At 43.5% G+C, this 26,448-nt stretch overlaps 1 protein-coding gene across 1 annotated transcript; it reads left to right on the forward strand.

Moving 5' to 3' along the window:
- On the forward strand, positions 1–25,812 carry VWA3A (von Willebrand factor A domain containing 3A). The gene is made up of 32 exons (XM_029285087.1): positions 1–52; positions 1,316–1,442; positions 1,958–2,085; positions 2,157–2,222; positions 2,506–2,560; positions 4,146–4,244; positions 4,644–4,750; positions 5,841–5,966; positions 6,725–6,833; positions 7,130–7,195; positions 7,834–7,959; positions 8,528–8,666; positions 8,754–8,857; positions 9,610–9,690; positions 10,480–10,574; positions 11,485–11,604; positions 12,249–12,323; positions 12,535–12,679; positions 13,717–13,912; positions 15,457–15,527; positions 16,457–16,625; positions 16,854–16,937; positions 17,934–18,044; positions 18,644–18,726; positions 19,292–19,444; positions 20,260–20,368; positions 21,644–21,788; positions 22,800–22,944; positions 23,783–23,934; positions 24,147–24,273; positions 25,469–25,566; positions 25,776–25,812. Exons 1-32 carry the CDS (start codon positions 18–20, stop codon positions 25,810–25,812), a joined length of 3,483 nt encoding a protein of 1,160 aa, XP_029140920.1. The 5' UTR covers positions 1–17.
- The last annotated feature ends 636 nt before the right edge of the window (positions 25,813–26,448 follow it).

The following is a 26,448-nucleotide window of genomic DNA, read 5'->3' on the forward strand; positions in this document are numbered from 1 at the left end:
AAGAGCATCAGCTGCACATGGAAGAGGTGTGCAAGAACATGGCAGACGCCTGGTGAGTCCCAGATCTTGGGGGGACATCAGCTTGGGACGATGGGGTGGGAAGGAGCCAGCTTGGAGTTGGGAAGGGCTGCGGAAAAAAAGGGGAGGACATGATTTTCAACCGTCTTAGTGGAGGAGAACATGTGTGTCTTACAAGCATCAATGCAGAGGCGGTTGCTGCTGCGGTTGTTTAGTGCCAAGCTGCTTCTGCAGGGTCCTAGCAACTAAAAAAACATCACAAGTCAGGGTCAGGGGCATCCTGGGAAGGGCGGCCCAGGCTTCTTAAAGGTTGCCAAGATTTGGGGAAAGGAGCAAAATGCGTTTGATGGAAATGTGCTTCTACTGGTCAACTGCTGAGTAAATAAACAGTTCGAATTGCTCTCTAGATTAGCAGTTGGGGTTTGGCTTTGGTGCTTACTCAGCCGTTTACTTAACGGCTGTAACTGAGCCCCAAAATTTATGTTACTAAGCCAGAGATTTGTTAAGGGGGTTTTGCCCCGTTTTACAACTTTTCTTGCAATCGCTGCACTTGTTAAGTTAGTAGCTACAACCGTCATAAATACAAATCAGTTGCCAAGCCTCTGAGTTTTGATCACGTGACCCTGGGCATGTTGCAACAGCCGTTAAGTGTGAAAAACGGACATAAGTCCCTTTTTTTTCGTGCCGTTGTAGCTTGAAACGGTCACTAAATCAACTGTTGTAAGTCAAGGACTGCCTTGCGGCGTTGCTCAGAAAAAAAAAAAGAATTAACGTAAAATTGTGTAGAAGAAACAGACCAGGGGGACCTTCATTCACACCTGACCTTCCTTTGGGAAACTCTACAATTTGCTTGTCCAGTTATATTGGGGTCCAGAAATCGTTGACTACTTTTTTTTAGATAAGATAAGATAACCTTTATTGTCATTTTTTTTTTTTACTGTGGGCACAACAGCACACCTCAAAAATGAAATGTAGTTGCCCGCTCTCAAAGTGAAACCCATACATGACACACACCTAAACATACTATATGTAACATAAGTATAGACCCACACCCCTACATATACATACATACATACATATTTCTTTTTCTGACAAAGAGTTAAAGAATTAAATTGGGAGACTAAGATGGCCATTTCAAGCTCGTTCTGCTCTCATCAGTTAGCCATACTCTTTATGGGATTCGAACCTGGGCAGTTTACATACTAGGCAGTGATTTAACCACCAAGCCACAGGCTTTCCTCCCCTCTTTGCCAGCTGAGTCATACATACATACATATACAGATGGTTATTTTTGCAGCGCAAATCCAGAATCGAAGGCGACGTCACCCAAAAGGCAGAAATCCTGGCAGGACATCCTTATCACTGATTGGGTGGATGATAAAGGATTACTAGTCACCCATGTTAACCAAACGCAGGATTTAATGGTAAGTGAATATTCCCGTTAATGATCACTAAAAGTACTGTACAGGGAGTCCTTGACTTATGAGCATAATTGAGCGCAATTTTTTTTGTAGTGAAGAGAGACATTTGTGAAGGGGGCTCTTGCTCCATTTCACAACCCTTCTTGCCCTCTCAGAGCAGTTTACAGAGTCAGCCTATGGCCCCCCCAACAACCTGGGTCCCCATTTTACCCACCTCGGAGGGATGGAAGGCCGAGTCAGTGGCAATAGCAATAGCACTTAGACTTATATACCGCTTTACAGTGTTTTAAAGCCTTCTCTAAGCGGTTTACAGAGTCACCATATTGTCCCCCAACAATCCGGGTCCTCATTTTACCGGCCTCGGAAGGATGGAAAGCTGAGTCAACCTTGAGCCGGTCAGGATCGAACTCCTGGCAATCGGCAGAGTTAGCCCGCAGTGCCACCTTCTAACCACTGCGCCACCACAAAAATGCATGGGTTTATTTTGGCCTTGATCCCTGTTCTCCTTTTGCCCACAGCGGCTCAAGAACACGGAGGTGATGTTTGCTAATTTAAAAGCCACCGACGACTGGATTCAGGTCTACAGCTTGGCTAACCTGCAACTCTCCCTGGAGGATTTGATGAAAAAAGGCACTGCCACCACCACGTAAGTGCGAGTCTCACTGGTTTTCGATGGCTTGTGCCTCCTGTTGGTTCACCCTGGATGTTTTCCTTTAGGGATGCGAGCAACATGGTGGAGTTTACCCAAGAGGAGGTCAACAGTTTTGAATCTCAGCTGCAAATGTGAGTCTCCCATTGTCAGACTCTTCCACAAAGCGAGAAGGCTACGTAGAGTTGCTTCTAAGCTGTTTATTTTATTGTTTCTCACCTAAAGACAGAATTCTTGCCAAACTAAGGCAAACCGCTTGCGTCGTTAAAGATGTACGGGCAGTCCTCAACTTATAACAGTTTCACCATTCAAAGTTAACAACGGCGCTGAAAAAAACTTACGTAAAGTACTTACTGGTAATATTACAATATAATGCATTATCTGCATGGGGGGGGGGAAATTATATTCATCTTACAGGGCCATCGATCTATATGACAAACGGATGCGTTGGCTTCTCCGAGGCTCTAAGAAGGTAACATTAAAAAAAACAACGTTTAAATGTTACTTCTCGTTCAGGTAGTCCTCAGTTTACAACAGTTTGTTTAGTGACCCTTCAGTGTTACAACAGCAGTGAAAAAACTGACTTAGGACCGATTCACTTTAACAAGCATGGCAGGAAAGGTTTCAAAATGGGGCAAAATTCACTTAATGGATGTCTGGGCTCTCTTGTGGTCGTAAGTTGAGGACTACCTGTATTAGAGATATTAGGTCTAAGGTAGCAAATCTCAGGAGATATGAATGGGAAGGTTGAGATATTGGCTGGCTGGCTGCTTTGGACACTGAACACACATAAACAGACATAGGAGAGAGTCCTCGCCTTGCAACCACTCGTTTAGCGACCGTTCTAGGTTACAACTGCACTGAAAATGTGGCCTAGAATCAGTCCTCATGCTTACAACCGTCGCATCGTTCCCACGGTCACAGGATCAAAAGCTCAGCGGCAAGATTCTCCAAAGCGCCTGAAGGCAGGACAAGAAGCAACGGGTGGAAACTAACCAAGGAGAGAAGCAACCTAGAACTAAGGAGAAACTTCCTGACAGTTAGAACAATTAACCAGTGGAACAACCTGCCTCCAGAAGTGGTGAATGCTCCAACACTGGAAGTTTTTAAGAAGAGACTGGACAGCCATTTGTCTGAAATGGTGNTTATTATTATTATTATTATAAGATTCTCACAACATTCTAAACCAGAAGAAAACATGACAATTTAGAAATATTGGCTGAAACTAAGCTATATCTGAACAGAAGAGAATGTAACAGGGGAGTTTATATCTTCATTTTAGAGACTAAGGTAAAAACTATGTGTATTTATACAGGTTTCCTTCTGGCAGCCACAGGGGTTTGTAGAGCATTGTAAAAAGTCTCCTGCCATAGACTTTAAACCAAAATTATTTTTGTTAGGAATAATAGGAGCTAATTATGAGAAAGATTGCAGATATTTAACACTACACGTACCAACGGCAGCAAGAATTGTATTTGCCCAACATTGGAAAAATGAAAACTTACCAGCTGAAGAAGTACTAATTAAGAAAATTCTAGAGTGTGCAGAAATGGATAGATTGACTTTAAAAATTAAAGAGAAAGAAGACTCAGTGCACTTTAGAACATGGGATAACGTCTATCAATGGCTGGAAAGACGAGTTAGAGAGAAAGGAATGTGATAGGTAATTTTGAATATATATTAGCAAGAAGAAGGCTATTGAGTGATTAATTAACATATTGTTTATGATAATTAACTATGTCTATTATTGTTTGTTAAACACATGAACCCAGACATTATGCTGTTTGCTAAATATTGAGAATGTTATTTGGAAAACCTCCAACCCGAACCCTAACCCTAATCCTAACCCTAACCCCGAGCCCACCTTATTCCTAACCCCATAAAAACTAATAAAATCTATACAAAAAAAAAGTCTCCTGCCATAAAATTCTCAGTGTGCAATACCATAAAGATCCTAATTCCATATGAATTGAATGAATGAATGAATGAATGAATGAATGATGTTCTAAGATCTTTCCATTTCCTTCTATGTTTTTCCCCTTCTTCTCCCACTCCAGATGTTCGGCGTCATTCAAGGAAATAAAGTTGGCGTTCTGATCGAAACGTCCAGCGTAGGTTATGGATCAGGACTGCAAGGATTCCAAATGGACCTCTTGGTAAGTGTTACAGGCACTTTGACGGCCACAAGGGAGGCCCACATTTCCGTTGCTAAGTGAGACAGTTTTTTTAAAGTGGCGTTTTGCCCCCTTTTACGACCTTTCTCGCCACAGTCCTTTAGTGACCTCTGCAGTAGTTAAGTTAGCAACCTGGATGTTAAGGGAATCTGTCTTCCCCATTGACTTCCCTTGTCAGAAGGTTTCAGAAGGGGATCCCGTGATCCTGGGACGCTCCGACCATCATAAATACGAACCAAAATTTGCCGAGCGTCCGAATTTGGATCACATGACCCTGGGGGTGCTGCAATGGTCCTAAGTGTAAAAACTGGTCATAATTCCTTTTTTTCAGTGCCGTTGTAACATTGAACAGTCACTAAACTCTGATTATTTTCTTCCCAGTCGTTAATTAACGAACAGCTGAGTTACACGAAGAAACTCTACTTGATTTCGTTTGGAACTGAGGTCTCAGCTCTGTGGGAGGAACCCCAGGCAGTCAATGGGGATCGGTAAGAGTGCTATTCAGATTTTTATTCACCTGGCTGGAACTGTAGGTCCTCTTGTTTCCCATTTTGAAATTCCTGGGTGGTTATGTTGATACTGGTGCTCACTCGGAGGGATCCTTTTTAGTAGAAGAGAACTTCTATTGCTGTTATTGTTTTGCTACAATTTTATTGCCCAATTTAATAATAATAATAAGTGCCTTGGGTGCAGTCCCAAAACAACTGGAGCACCACTTGAACACCACTGGCATTGACAAATTTGCCATTAGTCAATTGCAAAAGGCGGCCTTACTAGGAACTGCTTCCATCCTGCGACGATATCTGTAATACCATCAAACATCCACATCTGCCTATCCCAGGTCCTTGGTAAGGACTCGATAGTAGGTAGACTATCGAGGTAGACAAAATGCCAAATCCAGTCTGAACATCTGGCTGACTGTGCGATGATCCATAATAATAATAATAAAGTTGGAAGGGACCTTGGAGGTCATCTAGTCCAACCCCCTATACCATTTCAGACAAATGGCTGCCCAGTCTCTTCTTAAAAACTTCCAGTGTTGGAGCATTCACCGTTTCTGGAGGCAGGTTGTTCCACTGATTTAATTGTTCTAACTGTCAGGAAGTTTCTCCTTAGTTCTAGGTTGCTTCTCTCCTTGATTAGTTTCCATCCGTTGCTTCTTGTCCTGCCTTCAGGCGCTTTGGAAAATAGCTTGACTCCCTTTTCTTTGGGGCAGCCCCTGAGATACTGGAACCCTGCTATCCTGTCCCCCCTCGTCCTTCTCTTCATTAAACTAGACATACCTAATTCCAGCAACCGTTCCTTGTATGTTTTAGCCTCCAGTCCCCTGATCATCTTTGTTGCTCTTCTCTGCACTCTTTTTGACCATGTCCAGACCGGCATTTGCTGATTGACTTTCGCATTCACTAACCACATTTGCTGGTTGATTTTCACTGTTTTAATTGTTCGGGGATTTGCTGCTTGGAATGTGCTTTGTTGACAGGCACGCCAACATTGTCATTAAATCCAGGCTTGTGTCTAAATTGGTGGGCAATAAAATTCACTTTCCTTCTTCTTTCCACCCCCCCCCCCCCGCAGATTAAATGAAGCCAGGCAGTGGGTCCAGGAGCTGAAACCTACCCGAGGCTGTAATTTGCTAAACGCTTTAAAGAAAGTCCTGAAGATGAGAGAGCTGGACTCCGTGGCGATCATAGTAGGAACCTGGTAGGTCACCTGTTGAGAGGCAGACGTTGTCTTTGTTGTTTACCTGTACAGGTAGTCCTTGACTTAGGACCGCAACTGAGCCCCACTTTTCTGCTGCTAAGCAAGATTGTTGTTAAGTGAATTTTGACAACCATCCTTGTTAAGGGAATCGCTGTGGTTGTTAAGTTGTGAAGTGAATCCCCATTGACTTCGCTTGTCAGAAGGCCGCAAAAAGGGGGTCACGTGACCCCGGGAAGCTGCAGCCGTCATAATTATGAGCCAGTGGCCACGTGTCTGAATTTTGAACATGTGACCATGGGACGCTGCAGAGTTCGTAAGTATGAAAAACGGTCATAAGCCACTTTTTCTTTTAACAGCCCTTGCAAGCATCCCCGTGGTCGCGGGTTCAAAATTCAGGCACTTAGTAACCGACTCATATTTATGATGGATGCAATGTTCCCCGGGCTCACAGGATCCCCTCTGGTGACCTTCTGACAAGCCAAGTCCGTGGGGAAGCCAGATCCACTTAACCACCATGTCACTAACTTAACCAATGCAGCGATTCCCTTAACGGTGGCAAGGAACGTCGTAAAACGGGGCAAAATTCGCTGAACAAATGTCTTGCTTAGCGAGAGACGTTTTGGACTCGGCTGTGTGTTGAGGACTACCTGTTTGAATGACAGCTTTCTCTTTCCTCTCCCATAATGATAGCTGGTCCTTCTCTCCCACCCTTTCCTACGACGCACCCGTCCTTTTTCCTTCCTTGTTTTCCGAAACAGTCCAGACCAGGCGACGGAAATTTTGTCTGATTACATCCAGCAGTGCTCTGCGGGAAGACGTTTGCTGGTTCACACCGTGGCGTACAACTGCAGCAGTCAGGGGCCTCCTGTGAGTCTCTGGGTTGTGGGAAGGGAAGTGTAGCTCAGGGGATCGCCAGCAGCTTCCCTTAACAACTGATTCCCTTAACAACGGTGGCAAGAAAAGTCATAAAACAGGGGCAAAAGTCACTTAAAAACTGTCTCGCCCAGCTACAGAAAATTTGGGCTCGATTGTAAGTCGAGGGACTTATCTGTAATTTACTTTCTATATTTTCCTCGTCTCCGGGGTGATCTTTGCGCTTTATAAAATAGAATTGTTGTTCACAGGGAGCAGCCCGTGACTTTCATTCATTTCATTCCTTTTAGGCCATTCTCAAAAGATTGGCTGAAGAGGTGGGAGGCCGTTACCATTGCTACTCAGGAGAGATTGAGGTAGGTCTGTCGACTTAAGGTGCATTCTTGTAAAGCAGAGGGGTGCAGTCTTAATTAACCTTTAGGGCTGCATGTGGCCTCTCAAGTTTCCCAAAGTTGTCTGAATTGTGGTGGGGTTTTTTTCTTTTGAAGGTGCCCGAAAGGAAAGACAATAATCTCTCTCTCTCTCCTCTCTCTCTCCTCTCTCTCTCCTCTTTCACTCTCTCTCTCTCCTCTCTCTCTCTCCTCTCTCTTTCTCCTTTCTCTCTCCTCTCTCCTCTCTGTCCTCTTTCCTCCCTCACTCCACTCTTTCCTCTCTCTCTCCACTCTTTCCTCTCTCTCTCCTCTGTCCTCTCTCTCTCTCTCCTCTCTCTTTCTCCTCTCTCTCTCCTCTCTCTCTCCTCTCTCTCTCCTCTCTGTCCTCTTTCTCTCCTCTCTCTCTCCTCTCTTTCCTCTCTCTCTCCTCTCTCTCTCCTCTCTGTCCTCTTTCTCTCCTCTCTCTCTCTCTCTCTCTCTCTCTCCTCTCTGTCCTCTCTCTTGCTCCTCTCTCTCTCTGTCCTCTCTCTCTCTCTGTCCTCTCTCCTCTCTCTTGCCCCCCTTTCTCTCTCTCTCTCTCTCTCTCCCTCCCCCCCTCTCTCTTTCTGGTGTCGTCTAACCAGAGTTGCCACAGCACTGATATTCAGCTGGTTCTCTCTGAGCAGCAAAAAGCAGGCAGCTTGCTCAAGATCGTGGACGAGATCTACGAGGGCAAGATGGGTGACTCGCTTTTCAATTTAGTGAAAAATGTAAGTCCCTGATTCCTTTTGAGAGGCTTCGTTGCATGCTGCATAGCCCAGGGCTAGGAAATCCCGTAATTGCGCATTATGTTTACTTGTGAAGTTTCCTTATCCCAACCGTGGTATGTGAGAATGGCCTTGGGAGACAGCTGAAGAATTCTGGGAGTTGAAGTCCACGAGTCATAAAAGGACCCAGTTTGAAGACCCCTGATGTAACCTTAGAGTAAAGACAGAGCTCTCTTCCCCCCACCCTTCGCTTTTACAGTCCAAAAATCTAGGGAGGGTTTTTCTGTTTTTTTCTGTGGGCTCAGCTGCCTCTTATCCAATCGTTGCCTTGACTGCAGCTCTTTCTTCTGTCTCCCGAGGCTATTCTCATATGCCATTACATGAAATGTCCAGTAAAGAAGCAATACAAGTATATATTTAGAAATGATTTTTTTAAAGAAAAAAAACACACCACCTTGGTGGCAGCCCTCCCTTTAATTAAAAATTTGCAGTTGTTGAGTACTCAACAGGAACAAGAACACACGGGTTTTTTTTAACAGAGGACATGTTGACTCTCTCTCTCTCTGCTTAGAGTTCAACGGAACGTTTAAGCTCATCGTCTTTGGTACAATTGTCCAAACCTCTCCAGCACGAGCGCCCTCTTGCAATCCAGATCCCCAACTTCTTGGCCAAATCTTCCGCCGAATGGTTAAAAGCCAATGGATTGCGAGGTAAGGCAAAAAACCCAGATTTTCCCTCTGAAACGACACCCGTCCAGACCAGTTGGTGGACTCCCGTTTCGTCTGTCCTTCCTGCAGCCAAGAAGCTCGGCCTTTACCAAGTCTTAGCACCCAACGCCTTCTCGCCCGTGGAAGAATTTGTGCCTGTCCTTCGCAAAACGGTATCGTCCACTCTGCACGGGGTAAGTCAAGGAGAACTGATTTGGTTTCTGGAGGCAGGCTGTTCCTGCCTCCAGAATTCTTCTCACTGTCAGGAAATTTCTCCTTAGTTCTAGATTGCTTCTCTCCTTGGTTAGTTTCCATCCGTTGCTTCTTGTCTTGTCCTTCGGATGCTTTGTAGAATAGCTTGACTCCCTCTTCTTTGGGGCAGCCCCTGAGATATTGGAAGACTGCTATCATGTCCCCCCTTATCCTTCTCTTCATTAAACTAGACATACTAGATGCTTGGCAACTGGTTCATATTTATGACGGTTACAGTGCCCTGGGGTCACGTGATCCCCTTCTGTGACCTTCTGACAAGCAAAGCCAAGGGGGAAATTTAACAACCCTGTTGCTAACTTAACAATTCCAGCGATTCACTGGCCAGAAAAGTTGTAAAATGGGGTTAGATTTAAATTTACTGACAAAGAATTAAAAGGAGACTAGTCTAGCTATTTCTTTGTCGGTAAATTTAACTCTGACACACAAATAGTCTTGTGTGGAGGCTCCTAGATTGGGGCTGAAAGGCGGAAGCGAAAGCAGTAGGCTCCCTCCCACATTTGGGGTAGACCACGTTGCCCTGATAGACCGGCCTCCCCGGAAAACCCTTGTAAAATGGGGCGAAACTCACTTAACAAATGTTTCACTTAACAACACAAATGCTCAGTGGGGGCTGTGAGCCAAGGAGTGCCTGCCACCTGATTTTGTGATGTTGTGGTCATCCTTTTCGTTGCAGAACGCCATGATGCAGTTTGAGTGGCACGATGGGACAGTGAAAAATATCCACGTAGATCCTCCAATATTATATGATTACCAGGTGAATAAATTGCACATCATTGCACATCCTAACCATTGTTGGTCTTGGGGCTAAACAGCCGATCAAGGTCTGAAGTGTTGCACACAGCCCAGTCCCACTTCTATACAGGCAGTCCTTGACTTACAACTATTTTGTGTGTGTGCGTCCTTCGAAGCTACAACTGCACCAAGAAAAGCTATTTATGACCAGTCCTCACAATTCTTGCAGTATCCCCACGATCGCGTGACCGAAATCCGTTCATTTGGCAACTGTCTGTGGGAGGAAGTCAGGTTGGCTTAACAACTGCACGAGTCACTTAACAACTGCAGCAATTTGCTTAAACGGCTGTGGCGAAACGGTCATAAAATCCAGTGTGACTTATTTAACCACAACAGAAATTGTGGTTCCAATTGCGGTCGTCAGTCAAGAACTACCTGTATCTTAGGAGAGCGGGGAAGATGGTTGCAACCATGATGCTGTAGTAGATCAGGGGTCTTCAAACCTGGCCCTTTTACGACTTGTGGACTTCAACTCCCAGAATTCCTCAGCCAGGCACACGTGCCTGGCTGAGGAATTCTGGGAGTTGAAGTCCACAAGTCGTAAAAGGGCCAAGTTTGAAGACCCCTGCTGTAGATGGGTGAAGGTTGGAGAACCTCCCGATCATGGATGGGGTGGGCATCTTGAAGCACCTTCTCCATTCTTCTATGGGAATTTGACTTGAGAAGGAACTCTCAACATTAGTTGCCTGAAATGTTTGCCTAATCCTTAGCCAGCAGCTTCAGACGATGTCTCTTCTCCTTTGCTTCCCAGAAGCAGCTGGGGCAGACGGTGAAATTGTACGAGAGACGCATTGATTGGCTATCTCTTTCCAGCAGAGGAATTTGGGGAACGGTTTGTGAAAAGAGGTACCCAGATTTGACTTCCTTGCATCTCTTTCAGATGCCTTCTTGCCTTTTATTTCTACCTCTCTCTGATCCTCTTGGCCAGGGGTAGGCAACTTTGGCCCTTTTATGACTCGTGGACTTCAACTCCCAGAATTCCTGAGCCAGCCATGCTGAGGGGAAAGGGAGAGGTTTCCAAGCTGAGCCATGCTGGCTCAGGAATTCTGGGAGTTGAAGTCCACCAGTCATAAAAGAGCCCAGGTTGCCTACCCCTGCTCTTGGCCAATCCCTTCTTGATACTTTGACTGCATCCTGGTTTAAGAGGAGGGAGACCTCCTGGTGCACGCGCTGAAATGATGATAATAACAAAATAATTTATTTGCATGTATTTCAATTCCAACTGACTCTGGGCAATGATACGAGAATAGAAATGCAAGAAGTAAACTCAACGGTTAAACAGAGGCAAAGAAATTAAGGACCACGGGATTTGCTTTATGACGGAGGTAAAAATGGTCATAAATTGAGTCCGGTCATTTGGGGACTTGACTTACAATCTCACCAATTGATGACCGAAATTCCAACCCCAGTTGTGGCTGTAAGTCAGGGATTTATTTGTAATTGTCTGGACTGGTCACACACAACCAATGCTTCCCAAATCGGGATAAATTATATAAAACTGAGCAAACGTGATTTTTCTTTAAGCGACAACACACAAACTCATTACCCCATCGCCACTGATATTTAAAGAAGGACTGTCTGGTTTTGTATAATAAAGGGAAAAAAGTGCTTTGGAAGGACTACAACAAACCATAAATCAGGGTTTATCCTCCACTTTCTCTGGTCTCACAGGGCTGAAAAGAAAGGAATCAAATGCAGGAAAATTAAGCATAAAGGAAGGCAGAGGAAACGTTAATAGCCTTTGGTTTTCCATTAGGGTGGTTATCCTGGTCGACATCTCCAAAACGAATTCCCCTTACATCTTTCATCTCCAACATTCTCTACGCCTTTTATTGGAAGAGCAAATGGCTAGTAAGGACCTGTTCAACATCCTTGCGTAAGTGGCTGTTGTTTTGTTTCGGTCATTTTTTTACTAGATAATATTTTTAAGAAAATAAAAACCTGACATGTTTTGGAAGAAAAAAGAGGTAAAATCATAAATTCATCTACCTATTTACAAAGCTGTGATCCGGGAAACGCTGGCTTGGGTCTGAGATAAGAGAACCCGTCTTCCTATTCTTCGAAGGAGCCAAAATTGTTGCCGCTGAAGAAATCTAATCTTAACGAAAGAAATCTTAATCTTAAGGCGGTGGCAGTGCTGAAAAAGCAACTTAGGACTGTTTTTCACACACTCTGATCAAAATTCAGATGTTTGGCAACTGGCATGTACTTAGGACTGTTGCAAGTGTCCCGGAGTCACATGATCTCCTTTCGCATCCTTCTGACAAGCAAAGTCAACAGGGAAGCCAGATTCACTTCACAATCACTTAACAACTGTGACAAAAAAAGGACATAAAAGGAGGCAAAACTCATTCAACAACTGACTCGCATAGCCACGTAAATTTGGGGCTCAACGATGGCCCGTAGGGCGAGGACTACCTGTATGCGGGTTGGACATAAATTGGGGTAACTAATTTATCTTTCCAACAAGTCCCGGGTGAGCCTGGCCAATGTTTGTTGATTCTACGTTCTTTTTTACAGCTTTGGAAGCGACGTTAGGGCTTGGCAACCTGAGATGGTCCCACCTCATTCCGACAACTTACAGAGTGCTTGGAGGTAAAGGACCAAGATATTTTTCCACTTCTTCAGTCAAAATGAACGAGCAAAACCTGGTGTGTCCAACCTGGGCAAATTGTGCTCAACTGCCTGTTTTCTAACAAATGGTGCCCCTGTTCGTGATGTCCCAATCTTGATCCATTTTGTATCAGCCCCACAGACGTGGAATGTCCGAGAAGAACATGTCTGATGCTTGGTTGTTTTTTTCTAGATGGGTTCTGTGTCTTCGCGCCAAGGGCACCAGGAATCTTCTGAAGGCCCTCAAAAGAGCCGTGGAGGTGAATTTTAAAGATAAAGATAGGCATGCATCTCAAGGCTTGTATCTGCTGGCAGCTGGAGTGCCAGATCAGGAGACGGTAGGTGGATTTCCAAAATCAGTTTAGGCAACGTTCAGAACTCTTCATTAGATATATGTTGTATATAGTATGTTTAGATGCGTGTCATGTATGTGTTTCACTTTGAGAGCGGGCAACTAAATTTCATTTTTTTGATGTGTGCCGTTGTGCCCACAGTTAAAAAAAATGACAATAAAGGTTATCTTATCTTAAATGCCCAAAGCCTTAATATGCCACAACTCGTTTGGGTTGGCCAAGAGCTAGGAAGTGGAAAAGTGGATTGCATGATTCTTTTTATATCAGCAGATGGGCGTGAACACAGTTAGATGAAGATAATACCGTCGTTAAAATGAGCAACAAAGAGGATTAGGGGACTGGAGGCTAAAACATACAAAGAACGGTTGCGGGAATTGGGTGTGTCTAGTTTAATGAAAAGAAGGACAAGGAGTGACATGATGGCAGTGTTACAATATTTGAAGGGCTCCAAAGCACCTGAAGGCAGGACAAGAAGTAATAGATGGAAACTAAACAAAGAGAGAAGCAACCTAGAATTAAGGACAAATTTCCTGACAGTGAGAACAATTAACCAATAGAACATCTTGCCTCCGGAAGTTGTGGGTAGCTCCATCACTGGAGGTTTTTAAGAAGAGAATGGACAGCCATTTGTCTGGTTGGCCAATGGCTGGCTGGAGAGTTCTGGGAGTTAAGTCCACCCATCTTAAACATTGCTGAGGTTGAGAAACATTGCTCTAAAGTCGTGGCTCATTGGCATCAAGGAGGCAGCCTGATTAGGAGAGCAAAATGGACATCGCCGAAGATTCGCAATAAGAAGCTGTGGCCCTCTGTTGCATTTTGGAGGAGCCACACACAGATCCCATGGCTCATGGATTGTGCACCCTTGCACCATGGTTGCAATTACATTGGTTCCCTGCTTTTTATAAAACTGATTCTGTTAATGAATGTGAAACCCTTGAATGGCCTTCAAGCCAGGAATCAATTACGTGCGTGTCAAACGATGCTGTCCATCGCATTTGGTTTCCACCTTCTTTGTCTTCCAGCACCTCATCTCTTCTTACCTGGTTGAAGTCTGTGGGGGCTGTGATTTGCAACTCCACGTTTGCCTCTTCAGCGTTAACGCTTATTCGTTTGAAGAAGACCCACCACCACGCTACGCGAGTCCCGAAGAAACCACCACCGCTTACAAAGAAATTGTGCAGGCCGCCAACGGACGTTTTCATTGCTTTGGAGAAACAGGTGCGCTAGAATGTCAGGGTGTATTTTTAATGTGCTTCCAGCTGCCACGTGGGAACCCTCTGAAGTGGTCTCTGGGCCTTTTAAGGATGTGGGCACCTCTTCAATCTTGCTGGAGTGGGTTCTTCCTTCTTCAAGGGTTTATCTTTCTGTTTTACCGTTCTGAGGAGCTTTGAGTCGGGACTACAGTATTACAAGTCACCTTTTTTTTCTTCTATTCTGTATGAGTAAATCAGATCTAGCTCCATGGTGAAACAGATGTAACACCGAATTCAGTATTGTGGGGTCCTTGGTGCTAGGAGGAGGAGAAAGGAGCAGGAAGAGGAGGAGGAGAAAGGGGCAGGAGGAGAAAGAGGAGTGGAAAGGAGGAGGAGAAGGAAGAGGAGGAGAAGGAGAAAGGGGGAGGAAGAGAGGAGAAGGAGGAGGAGAAAGAGGAATGGAAAGGAGGAGGAAGAGGAGGAGGAGGAGGAGAAGGAGGAAGAGGAGGAGAAGGAGGAGGAAGAGGAGGAGAAGGAGAAAGGAGGAGGAAGAGGAGAAGGAGGAGGAGAAAGGAACAGGAGGAAAGAGAGGAGGAGAAAAGAGCAGGAGGAGAAAGAGGAGTGGAAAGGAGGAAGAGGAAGAGGAGATAGGAGGAGGAGGAGGACTGTGGCAGGCATCCTTGCTGTTCTCTGAGCTTGATGGTTTTCTTGCAGTTGTTTCATTCATTCTTGGTCCCAATGGTGAGTGTAGGTTGAGGAGTACCTGTATATCACATCCTTTATTTCAAAATGTGGGCCTTCGGGCCTCCTGGTCCTTCTTCGTAGAGTTCTTGACTTGTACCCCATTGTGCTGCTCTTAGGGCGCCACAGGAAGGAGAACTCTTTGTATCTCCAGATATTCTTGGACTTGACGTCCTAGCACTCCCAGTTCACTTCAACCAACCTGATGTTACTAACGATCAGGGATCGTGTAAATCATACTCCAGCAACAGCTGGAGAGTTGTAGCTTCCTCACCTTGGACAACACGGACTGAACAGCAACTTTGCAAAAACGCATCTCCTTCTCAACCTAACCTTGGAGATGTCTGAAACCGAAGCTGTGAACATTTTGCACAAATGTACGCAAACTCACACAAATATGTCCATCTTACAAAGAAGGTGCTGAAGCACCCGTGATCAATCAAAACCTTATTTTTCTCGGGCAAAGTGAAGACCCAAATCCAGATATCTGGTTGACCAACCAACCCCATGTGTTATTCACTGTATTTCACCACAGCTTCCCAGTGTTGTGTGGATAAAACGGAGGGAAGACCCTCTCTGTGAACTGCCTTGAAATTTTATGGGAAAGGTGGAACATACTGGAAAAAATAACTTCATTGATAAATACCTAGAATTGCATGAACCTCCATCAAAAAAATCCTAGCATTCCCAAACTGTTCCAAGAGGTGTGCATCTGTGCGGTTGTGTGTGTTAACAATTTTTTTGTAAAAGTTGGATTGCATCAAGTTTCAAAACTTAGGAGTTTATATTTTGTGTGTTGTTTTTAATTCCTTCTTGCCTTCCGGAAAGGTATCAACGAAAGCGATGACATCAGCCTTATCCTATCTGAAATGGAGAAAGCAGTTAATTACTCTCACAAGGTTGGATCATAGACCTTTTCAAAAATTGACTTTATTTTAAGCTATGTCTCTTTACCATGACGAGGATGCAGTGGTTTGATCACCTGGTGTAGCATTTTGCACAATCATTCAGGCCAACGGGCGTTCCCCTGTCGATTTCTAAGATGTATATACTAGATCTGAACAAGATGAATATAAATGACCACACGATGGCAGCAAAGGGACCCTGAAATCTCTCACTCCTTGTGGCCCTCTAGTGGTGGTTGAGATTTTTGCAGCAGCAATCTGGTGATCGTAATTTGTGGGGGAAAAAATACCAAAGTTAGAGCAAGAAGAATGTTTCCCAGTTTACGGTAGGCACAGACTTCAGAACTCATTCATTTATTTAATCTCTTTTCTTTCCCATCCATGGAAATAGATTTCAAGAACAGCAACAAATCACGCTTAGAGAAAAATGTACCGATGTCTGTATGCGTGTTTTTGGTCTGGACAACAGGAATTCATTTATAAATTTTGCTTTGTGCCCAGGTAGTTAGAAATACACACTTCATGAATCTCCCTTTAAACAGGAATAGGAAAAAAAACCCGATTTGCTATTAATTTTGCTATTGGAATTCGTTCCTGATAAGAGTTACGGTTATGTCTTCCGTGAAATTTGCCTCTAAAGCAGTGGTCTTCAAACTTGGTCCTTTTATGACTTGTGGACTTCAACTCCCAGAATTCCTCAGCCCAGGCACGCTGGCTGAGGAATTCTGGGAGTTGAAGTCCACAAGTCATAAAAGGGCCAAGTTTGAAGACCCTTGGTCTGGATCCAAGCCCGCAGTTTCATCAAAATGGCCGACTGAGGAATTCTGGGAGTTGAAGTCCACAAGTCATAAAAGGGCCAAGTTTGAAGACCCCTGATCTAAGGCAAGCCTCCATGTGTTTTCCGATTGTTGCTTTGCTTTCAGTGTGCCGTGTTAGTGGAATCCTTAAGGCAGAGATCAGGAAACATTTCAAGGAACCAGTCACCTCCCATAACAGATGACCTGTCATCCCTAAAGAAAGAAGAAAAAAAAACCAGACCTTCAAAATTACCATTTCCCAAGCCGACAGCCCTCACCCTTGCCAGGATGGTAAGTTGGTGCTGGTATTTCAAAATGAACTTTAGCGTAATCTGTTTGTCAGTTCCTTGCTTTGTACAGTATTTTTTTCCCTTGACCAATTCTGGTCCTTGAGTCAAGAAAACACCTTTTGTAGAATGGCTGGAGAAGGAAAAACACGAAACCGAAATACGAGAAATTTTATTATGAAATGAAAGAACGAGTGCTTCTCTCATCTGTCCTCCATCTCTTTATTGTCCGTGAGAACAGCGCCAGGATGGCGAGAGGACTGGTAGCCCCAAGGCCCTTTCGTGGCGTCCTCCGAGCGGCAAAGCGGAAATCCCACCAGGTGGGTAGAAGCGAAGTGGCTACCAGATGGGATAAACAAGGGTGGCTCCATACCTCTAAGTCCATAATCAGCTGAAGCCCATCTGTGTGGAAGCTGCCATGGCTTTTAAATCATAATATAGCTTGTTTCGATTTGCCTTAGGATAGGGATGTCCAAGATTGGCAACTTTAAGACCTGTGGACTTCGGCTTCCAGAATTCCCCAGCCAGAAATACTGGCTGGGGAATTCTGGGATACACCTGATGTAAATGTACTGTATTTTAATGAGTTAGGGTTCATGCAGGCTTGGGAATTCTGGGAGTTGAAGTCCACAGGTCTTAAAGTTGCCATGCTTGGATACGCCTGACGTAAATCTACTGTATTTTAATGAGTTAGGGTTCATGCAGACTGGGAAATTCTGAGAGTTGAAGTCCATGAGTCTTAAAATTGCTAAGCTTGGATACACCTGACATAAATCTACTGTATTTTAATGAGTTAGGGTTCATGCAGGCTGGGGAATTCTGGGTCTTAAAGTTCTGGTCTTAAAGTTGTCAAGGTTGGACACTCCCGGCTTAGAGGATTGGATGAATCCCCCCTTGCGAAATTGGGTGAATATGACTGTGGATTCTCTATTTATCTATCCATCTGGCCTGTTTGCTTGTAGTTAAAATACAGTGATGTGTTTAATATTTTTCTCTCTCCCTGCATAGTTAACATAGTCTCAGCTGTCTTTTCAGGGGTGGGGGCCTGCTGACCGATCAGATAGCCTCTCCCCCCCTGTTCCTTTTATAGGATGGGACTAATCCAAATGATTTTATCAGAGTCTTAAAATTTCAACAGATTACAAACATCCCGCTTGCAGGCTAAAAGTAAAAAAAAAAAAAAAATACAGAGAAGACCAAAACAAGAAAAAGAATGAATTAATCCTACTTAGGAATGCAAGCCGTACCCATCTTGAAAGGATGGGGTAATCTGATTGTAGATGGGAACGTTGATGATAATTTGATTTATTGTGCAGTTCAGCCCATAAAAGAGATTTTCCTGGCCAGAAAGAAATTGAACCTCAAGGCAAAAAGACAGCCAGCAATGTCAGACTCTTTGCTGGATCACCGCCAAAGGAAAAACATAGGTGAGTTTCTTCAGATAACGGGGGAAATTTTCTTCCCACAAAGATATTTGTAAACGTTTAGCATTATTATTAATGGGAAACTAAAAATTGGAGAAAACTAATTAGGACATTGATTGTCTATAAAGAATGAATGTTAAAACAACCAGGACAAGTCTAAGCTAAAAAATATTGATAAATGTAAGGATGTTATTTTTATGTAATTGACATAAGAAGAATTGTATTAGTTTAAACATGAGACGGTAAATACTAAGGGGGAAAGAGAAGAAATATTTAATGTGGTAGTTTGTACTAAAGATATTTGTACGTCATTGAATTATCAATCAACTCAGCCGCCACGTTGCTTTTTAAATACTTAAATGTAAAATTAGAAAATCAATAAAACAGTAAAAAAAAAAAAACTTTTAGCATCCCAAGCTGAGCAACAGGTTGTTTTCTCTCCTCTTGGCTACAGGATGGGCCTCTTTTTCCACCTGAGAGATTGAAATGTGCATTTTTAAATTCACATTTCTCTCCTTCCAGGAAGGAGTATATAAACAAGATGATTTCAAGAACGGGGTGTGTTTCAGAAGCAAGAATAACATGGCTTTCTTCCTCTCCAGAGGCAGTTTTCAAAAAGAGCGGGAAAAGATTGATTGCTTCGCTGATGTTGCCAAATGAGGAGGACATCTGCTCCACCAAGGCAGTACGTATTGTCCGTCAGACGCTGCCTGAACGGAAAGATTATTAAATCACTAAATCAGTGGTTCTCAACCTGTGGGTCGGGACCCCATTTGGGGTCGATCAACCATTTCACGGGGGTCGCCAAGCAAGGCTGTCCGCCATTTTTTTTGTCCGCCATTTTTTTGTCCGCCATTTTTTCCCCTTTTCCGGTGGGTGCCTTACCTCCCTTGGGCTGGGCCAGCTGGTGATCGGCCTGCTCCGTCTCTGCCACTTGCCAGCTACGCCTCGGCCGGCGCAGGGGGCGGAACCACGCATGCGCGGCGCTCCCGGGCAGGGAAAGTCCTCGACTTACGACCGGTTGGGTAGTCCTCGACTTACGACCGGTTTAGTCCTTGACTTACGACCGGTTTAGTCCTCGACGTATGACCGGTTTAGTCCTCGACGTACGACCGGTTTAGTCCTCGACTTACAACCTGTTGGGGTCGCGGCATTAAAAAGGTTGAGAACCACTGCACTAAATGCTTCTTCGCTTGCAGCGCATCCTCCATTCGCTCAAACGAGACTTCCTTTTTCCTCCTGTCCATTAGTGGCTCAGTAAATGCAGCCTGAAAAAGCTGAAGCTAGATTTGGCCACTGTCGTGTTTGGACCCGGGAGCGTCCATCGGAAGCAGATGGTGGAATCGTTGCACAAGAAAGTTGCAGCAAAATATTGCGACATTTTCCCAAGTGTAGAGATGCAGGTGAGTCCCTGCCGTGGGTTCTTTTAGAGGGAACGTGAAACGTTTCTTTGGTAATCCTGATTGTATATAGCAGTATTTCTCAATCCTGGCCACCTGAAGATGTGTGGACTTCAACTCCCAGAATTCCCCAGCCAGCATTCCTATATAAGTAATCATGGCCATTTTTCTCCAACTGTCCTCAGCCTTGGATTTTTATCCTTATTTATTTATTTATTTATTTATTTATTTGCTGTTGTTATTAGTTAAGGGTCATAGTCTTTCCAAACAGGTAAATAGATGATAGATAGATAGATAGATAGAAAGATAGATAGATAGATAGATAGATAGATAGATAGATAGATAGATAGATAGATAGATAGATGATAGATAGATAGATAGATAGATAGATAGATAGATAGATAGATAGATAGGGATGATAGATAGACAGACAGACAGACAGACAGACAGACAGATAGACACAGAAATGATAGACAGATACATTAAATAGAAATAGACACATGATAACTACAGGGATAAACAGAAAGACTGACAGATAAACAGACAGAAATAGAGCTTAGACAGATAGAAATAAACAGAGAGATGATAGATAGATAGAAAGATAGAAGAGAAAATGATTCACGAGCCCCTCCCTAATTCACACAAAGATAAAATGAGGGAGGCGGAGGCATATTCCAACGTACAAGATTCTGCTCCTAACAGCCGTTCCAGTAAAAATAGTCTTAGACCTACATCGCACGGGTTTCTTAGCCTAGCCTACATTGGACACGACCCTCCCATCACCTCTTTGAGTGACCTCTTGTGATCTTGTCTCCCAGGGGATGGTGAAGCATCTGCAGATTCAACCCAAAGATTTGGATGATTACATCAAGCAGTTGGAGAGAGTGTTGCAATGCTACGTCCGGAGAGTACAGTGGCTTCTCTCGGGTCTGTCTATCCTACCAAGGAGTTGCCCCGCTATTAACCATCTTGACAGGAGTTATTTATGCTCTTTGCATTCAGAATTGGACCACCTGGCCCCAAAGTTGGGGGCAAATGAATTCTTTTGAACCAGTTCAGGCCCATAGTATGTGCGAAGGAAGAGGGATAATGATGACACTCGTGTCATGATGCAAGAATGTAAGGGCGAGATTTGGGTCATGCCCAACCTTGCTCCAGGTGATCCCAATTGATGAGAAAGTTTGGTTCCTTCATTTCAACATCTATAGAAATGATTAGAGTGTCAGATTTTGTAGGGCCCACTATATCTCCATTCATCTGTAACATTTAGGCCAGGATTGTAACCTAGAGGACAATTCTGTGGTCTTTGGTCAACCTGCCTTATAAGTGCTGGAAGCTAAAGAGGTTATGGAATCAACAATGAGTTTCAAGCCATGCCTCACCATCTTATTGAATCAAATATTTCTGATCCGTGACTATGGAGATTCTCAATCATCTAGGTCAGGGGTCTTCAAACTTGGCCCTTTTATGACTGGTGGACTTCAGCTCCCAGAATTCCTCAGCCAGGCACTCTGGCTGAGGAATTCTGGGAGTTGAAGTCCACAAGTCATAAAAGGGCCAAGTTTGAATACCCCTGATCTAGGTCATGGTTGTCTCAAAGGTGCTTTTTCAAAAGGTAACTTGACTTCCACAATTTTTTTTTCCTTGAAAACCTTTCACTTCTCACTTCTTTAGTTTTGAAGCAACTTCAGAACAGAACCGAAGAAACTTCTTGGATGAGAAGCAAAATGTTTTCAAGGAAAAAACACCCCAAGAAAGCCCAGTTGCCTTTTGAAAAAGCGCCTTTGGGATATGTCTGATCCAGTTTTAGAGGGCAGCCAAACTGAATATTCTTTAAGTGTGTGGACTTAGTTTCCTAGAATCCTCAACCATAACCATGCTGGACCATGGTCATGCATGGAGAATTCTAAATCAGGGGTCTTCAAACTTGGCAACTTTAAGACTTGTGGACTTCAACTCCCAGCCAGGGCTGGCTGAGGAATTCTGGGAGTTGAAGTCCATAAGTCTGAAAGTTGCCAAGTTTGAAGACCACCGTTCTAGATGTTGACATCATATATCCCAAAGGTACCAGCCTGGAGAAGGTTGGTTTGATGGGATTCCTGGCCACCATCTACCTTTTATCCTGATTCCGATTCTTTAGATTAAAACCTGTGCTAAGTAAGACAAAAAGGGTGGTCAACAGTGACAAATTCTCTTTCTTAGGCAGTCGCCGATTCTTTGGAGTCATCTTGGAAGCCAAAGTTTGCATCCTCATTGACACATCTGGTTCCATGGAGCACACCTTGAGTCTGGTTGCCAAAGAGCTCACCTCCCTAATCTGGGAACAACTGAGGAAGAAGGCCACCAAGTAAGGAAGATGCAGGAGTAGTAGCTTACCTCATTCCTGTCATAACCAGTCTCAGACTGGTAAGTTGTCCTCGTAAGCAGGCTTCTCCTGACCTCACCCCCACATTTCTCACAAGGGACCAGAAGTGAGCTCTCTGTTTTCTGTTGACATATAAGAGCTCTAACTGGTTGTAGGATAGCCCCATATATCTACAGCACCGGGGAAGTTTTGGAGGAAACCTACTCAGTGAAGATGGTGAAGGTTCTGCTGAAGGTTCTGGTGAGAATTCCCAAACAAAGTCCCACTTGCTCTTGCGTGCAAGAAATAGTTGACCTACTAGATGTGTTTGGAATTGATTACTGTGATTAAATCATACACGAGGAAATCCTGATCACAAGCCAACCTGATAATACAGAGGGTGTGGCCTGAAGAAACTTGTGTGACCTTTAGAGCTCTCAGAAATAGTTACCAAAATGTTAACCACCACCTCCTCCTCCTCCTTCTTCTTCTTCTTCTTCTTCTTCTTCTTCTTCTTCTTCTTCTTCTTCTTCTTCCCGAGGTGTGTGATCCTTTGAACTTTTTCTAGTGGTATTCCTTCTGAATTTATTGGTGGTAAATTAACGGGTTGTTTGCTGACGACCATGATCTTGGTTTTTGAGGTGTTAAGCTTCAAGCCGTATTTTTCAGATATTTGTTAACATGCTAGAAGATGTGATTTACACGACTAGAGAGTATACTAAGTTGATGCAACTTTAATCCAAATTTTGTGATGGCCTTAGTCAGGCCATTTTGGAAGGTGGCTTTCCAACATGTTACTCAAACAATGAAGTAATGGAATGTTGCAGAGATAATAAAAGAAAAACCACCAGATCTCATAGACATAATCAACAAATTCCCTGGGTGGAAAAGTGAATTGTAATTACATGATCTATTGGCCTCTTAATTTCACATATCTCAACGTGATCCTCGCCACAGTTTTGCTGATGTGGTTGTCCACCTTGATTGGGCTTCCTGATGGACCTTTCTCTCCAGGTTCAATCTCATCGCTTTCTCAGAAGAGGTCCAACTTTGGCAGAAGACCCTTGTGGAGGCCACCGATGAAATGTGCCACGAGGCTGCCCAGTGGGTGTCACTCTTTCAGGCTCATGGGAATACATCCATTTTGAAGGCTTTACAGGTTTGTTCAATTGGACAGAAGCTTCTTAGTTAAGTAGTGTTGCCGTAAATCCTGGAGCCAATGGCACAGAGCAGGCATTTCCAAACTTGTGGACCCCAACTCCCAGAATTCCTCAGCCCGTTGTGAATTCTGGGAGTTGAAGTCCACAAGTGTTCAAGTTGCCAAGCTTGAAGACCCCAGCATAGAGAATGGGTTTTCCCTTCAAAAAAAAATCATCATCTGCTATGGATTTTCTGGATTCCAATTGCAATTTTGCTGGAAAACTCTAGTGCAGACATGTCAAACTCGCAACGTCACATGATGTCACACAACGTATCAGGACTGTTTTGCCATTGCCGGCAACGGGGTGGGCACGGCTTCCGCGTGACACATCTGGCCCATGGGCCAGCAGTTTGACACCCCTGCTCTGGTGGGAATTCTCTTGACACTCTTGTGGAGGGAAAGTCGGCCATTTTGTACCTGATTTGTAATATGAATGAATATACATGGAAGAATTATATTAGCTAGGTTACCTACAGACTACAGTAAGGACTGTTTGGGGTCCTGCAAACTACAGTTAGTTCTCTACTTACAACTGTTTGTAACCGTTCAAAGTTACAACAGTACTGAAAAAAAGTGACTTATGACTATTTTTCACACTTGAGACCATTGCAGCCTCCCAGTGGTCACATGATCAAAATTCTGACGCTTGGCAAATGGCACATATTTATGACGGTTTTACTTCATTCAACAAAGCATTTTCCCCTCCATGACCTGGTGGGTGAACTAAACTTTTCCTCCCAGTATTCTAGCGTCCAAGCTGCTGTGTAATTCGAGATGGTTGTGTTGTCATTTTCAGAGGGCCTTTGGTCTTGAAGAGGTAGAAGCCCTCTACATTCTGACCGATGGAAAACCTGACACCAGTTGCAACTTAATTCTCAAAGAAATTGAAGCGCTTACAAAGAGTCGGGCCGTTACCATCCACACCATTTCTTTCAATTGCTTGGACAGGTATCTCTCGCTTGGCAGCCCCAACTGATTTTTTTTAAAATTTAGTCTTTTAAAATTTAATCTTGGGCCAAGATGAGAAAAGCTTCTGCAACATGACCAAGTTAGCAAGTTGGCCAACTTCCCGGAGTCTTCCGGATCCCTTGGAACTTGCTGTGGAGGATTGAGCTCAAATGACTCCCACTTTGGGACCTTCTCCTTGTTGTCTTCGACAGAGTGGCCAATGACTTCCTCAAGAAACTCGCCTTCCAGACCGGCGGACGCTACCATCGTTGCCACGGAGATGTGGACGGACAGTTGGCCGCACACCAACTGCTTTCGCAAGGCTTTAAAGATGAGGAGGTATCATCCCTTGACCCAACTTGGAATCAGTTCATTAATCTTCACTCCCAATAATTTTATAATGAAGTCATGGCAATCTACTGTGCAAATGCCCAGAAGATTAGATTAGGATTAGATCAGCTACGATCAATCAATGTTTATCAGTCTTGGTGACATTCTGGTTGGGAAATTCTGGAAGTTGAAATCCACAGATCTTCAAGTTGTCACCATTTGAGAAAATCTGCATTAGCTGTTGCAAGGTCAGGACCTTGGACAGCGTGGAGTCTTAACTCAGGGCTGTTGACCCCTGTAGATTCAACCAACTTTAATTTATTCATTCATTCATTTATTTATTTTATTAAATTAACGTGCCACCCATTGGGCGATTACTCGGGGGGGGGGGGTTTACAAACATTAAAACCACTACACATTATATTGTCTACGGAGATTTGAAGAAGCACTTTTGGGAGTTACAAATTATATTATTATTCGTCTAGCAATTTCATTTCTGGCAGTGATCACCTCTCCGTGATCCCTATTCTCAGTCTCATTTATCCTTCTTTATACCCAATCTTCATTAGCGTCACCTTTACCATTTTGGATTATTTCTGGTCATTTCATACAAGGCTTCAAAGTGGTAGTCCTTATGACTGCAGTCGGGACTAGCATTTCACTTGTAAGTCGTGACGGTCGTAAATTAACGCGCCCATGTGTCCCGTACCTGGTTTTACAACCGTCCTTATGGCAGTCATTGAGCAAATGACACATTGTGAGTCTGAATCACAAGAGTGTAATTGCGAGCCCGTTCTCCCGAATCCACGTGTTTGTTTTTTTTAACCAGAAACTGGCCCAAAAAATATTTCGAATCACGGCTATATGACTGTAGGATGCTGCAGCCAGTAGCGAGTATGAGCCAATTGCCAATGGCTGAAATGTCATGTGACCAAGAGGGGGCACATGATATTTTAATGATGACTGGAGGTGCTTTATGCTCATGTAATGCCGAATGCTTGTTAAATGATTGGTCGTAAGTTAAGAATTACCTGTATATGGCCAGAAAGACATTATCAGGACAGATTTCCTGCTTCCTGGGTTTCCAGCAGATATTCCGAAGAAAGAGGGATGTTGTTTGACTTTCAATCTCTGTTTTCTTTCAGGATTAAGTGCTCTTCACCTAAACAAAACGAAACATTTCTTGGTTTTTGTTCTTTTTCAGGATCCCGTTTTCCCTTTGTTTGAAGGAGACGATTTGAAGAAGCTTGTCGCAGAAATCGACAAAGCTAGGAAATATTTAACGCAGGCAAAGAGGTTTAGGTGAATGTCTAATATTTGAGTTCTGGACTTGTCAATTTCCCTAATTCTTGTCCCTTTGTTTGAAGGATTGTTGGTTTCTTGCTTGTCTTCATTTTCTTTTCATTATATTGAGAGGGGGGGGAATCTCAGGGTGCTGCTGTTGCATAAAATAAGCAGGAGATGAAAGCAAATCATGGATCATAATTTTTGGTATCTTTCTTTTTTACTAGATCACTTTTAGAAAGAAAAAAAAAAGAACACGAATGAGAAGAACTGTCTCACTTAATCCAATGGCTTCCAGGTAGAATGTACGTATGTTTAATAATAATAATAATAATAATAATAATAATAATAATAATAATAATAATAATAATAATAATAATAATAATAATAATAATAATAATTATTATTATTATTATTATTATTATTATTATTATTATTATTATTATTATTATTATTATTATTATTATTATTATTATTATTATTATTATTATTATTAAGTTGGAAGGGACCTTGGAGGTCATCTAGTCCAACCCCCTGCTCAGGCAGGAAACCCTATACCATTTCGGACAAATGGCTGTCCAGTTTCTTCTTAAAAACTTCCAGTGTTGGAGCATTCACCACTTCTGGAGGCAGGTTGTTCCACTGGTTAATTGTTCTAACTGTCAGGAAGTTTCTCCTTAGTTCCAGGTTGCTTCTCTCCTTGGTTAGTTTCCACCCGTTGCTTCTTGACTCCCTCTTCTTTGTGGCAGCCCCTCAGATACTGGAAGACTGCTATCACGTGTCCCCCCTCGTCCTTCTCTTCATTAAACTGGACATACCCAATTCCAGCAACCGTTTGCTCATTAATCTTTCCTGCTAAATAGCAGAGCCTTTTTCAGAACGATATCTATTCCAAATATG

This window comes from Protobothrops mucrosquamatus, unplaced genomic scaffold (genome assembly GCF_001527695.2).
Source record: "Protobothrops mucrosquamatus isolate PMUCROS unplaced genomic scaffold, P.Mucros_1.0 scaffold1264, whole genome shotgun sequence".
NCBI lineage: Eukaryota > Metazoa > Chordata > Lepidosauria > Squamata > Viperidae > Protobothrops > Protobothrops mucrosquamatus.

Coding starts and splice junctions, on each gene's coding strand:
- VWA3A (XM_029285087.1), top strand. CDS start 18: ATGGAAGAGGTGTGCAAGAACATGGCAGACGCCTG. Junction 2,223..2,505: donor TTTGAATCTCAGCTGCAAAT/GTGAGTCTCCCA, acceptor TTCATCTTACAG/GGCCATCGATCTATATGACA. Junction 13,913..15,456: donor TCATTGCTTTGGAGAAACAG/GTGCGCTAGAAT, acceptor CCTTCCGGAAAG/GTATCAACGAAAGCGATGAC.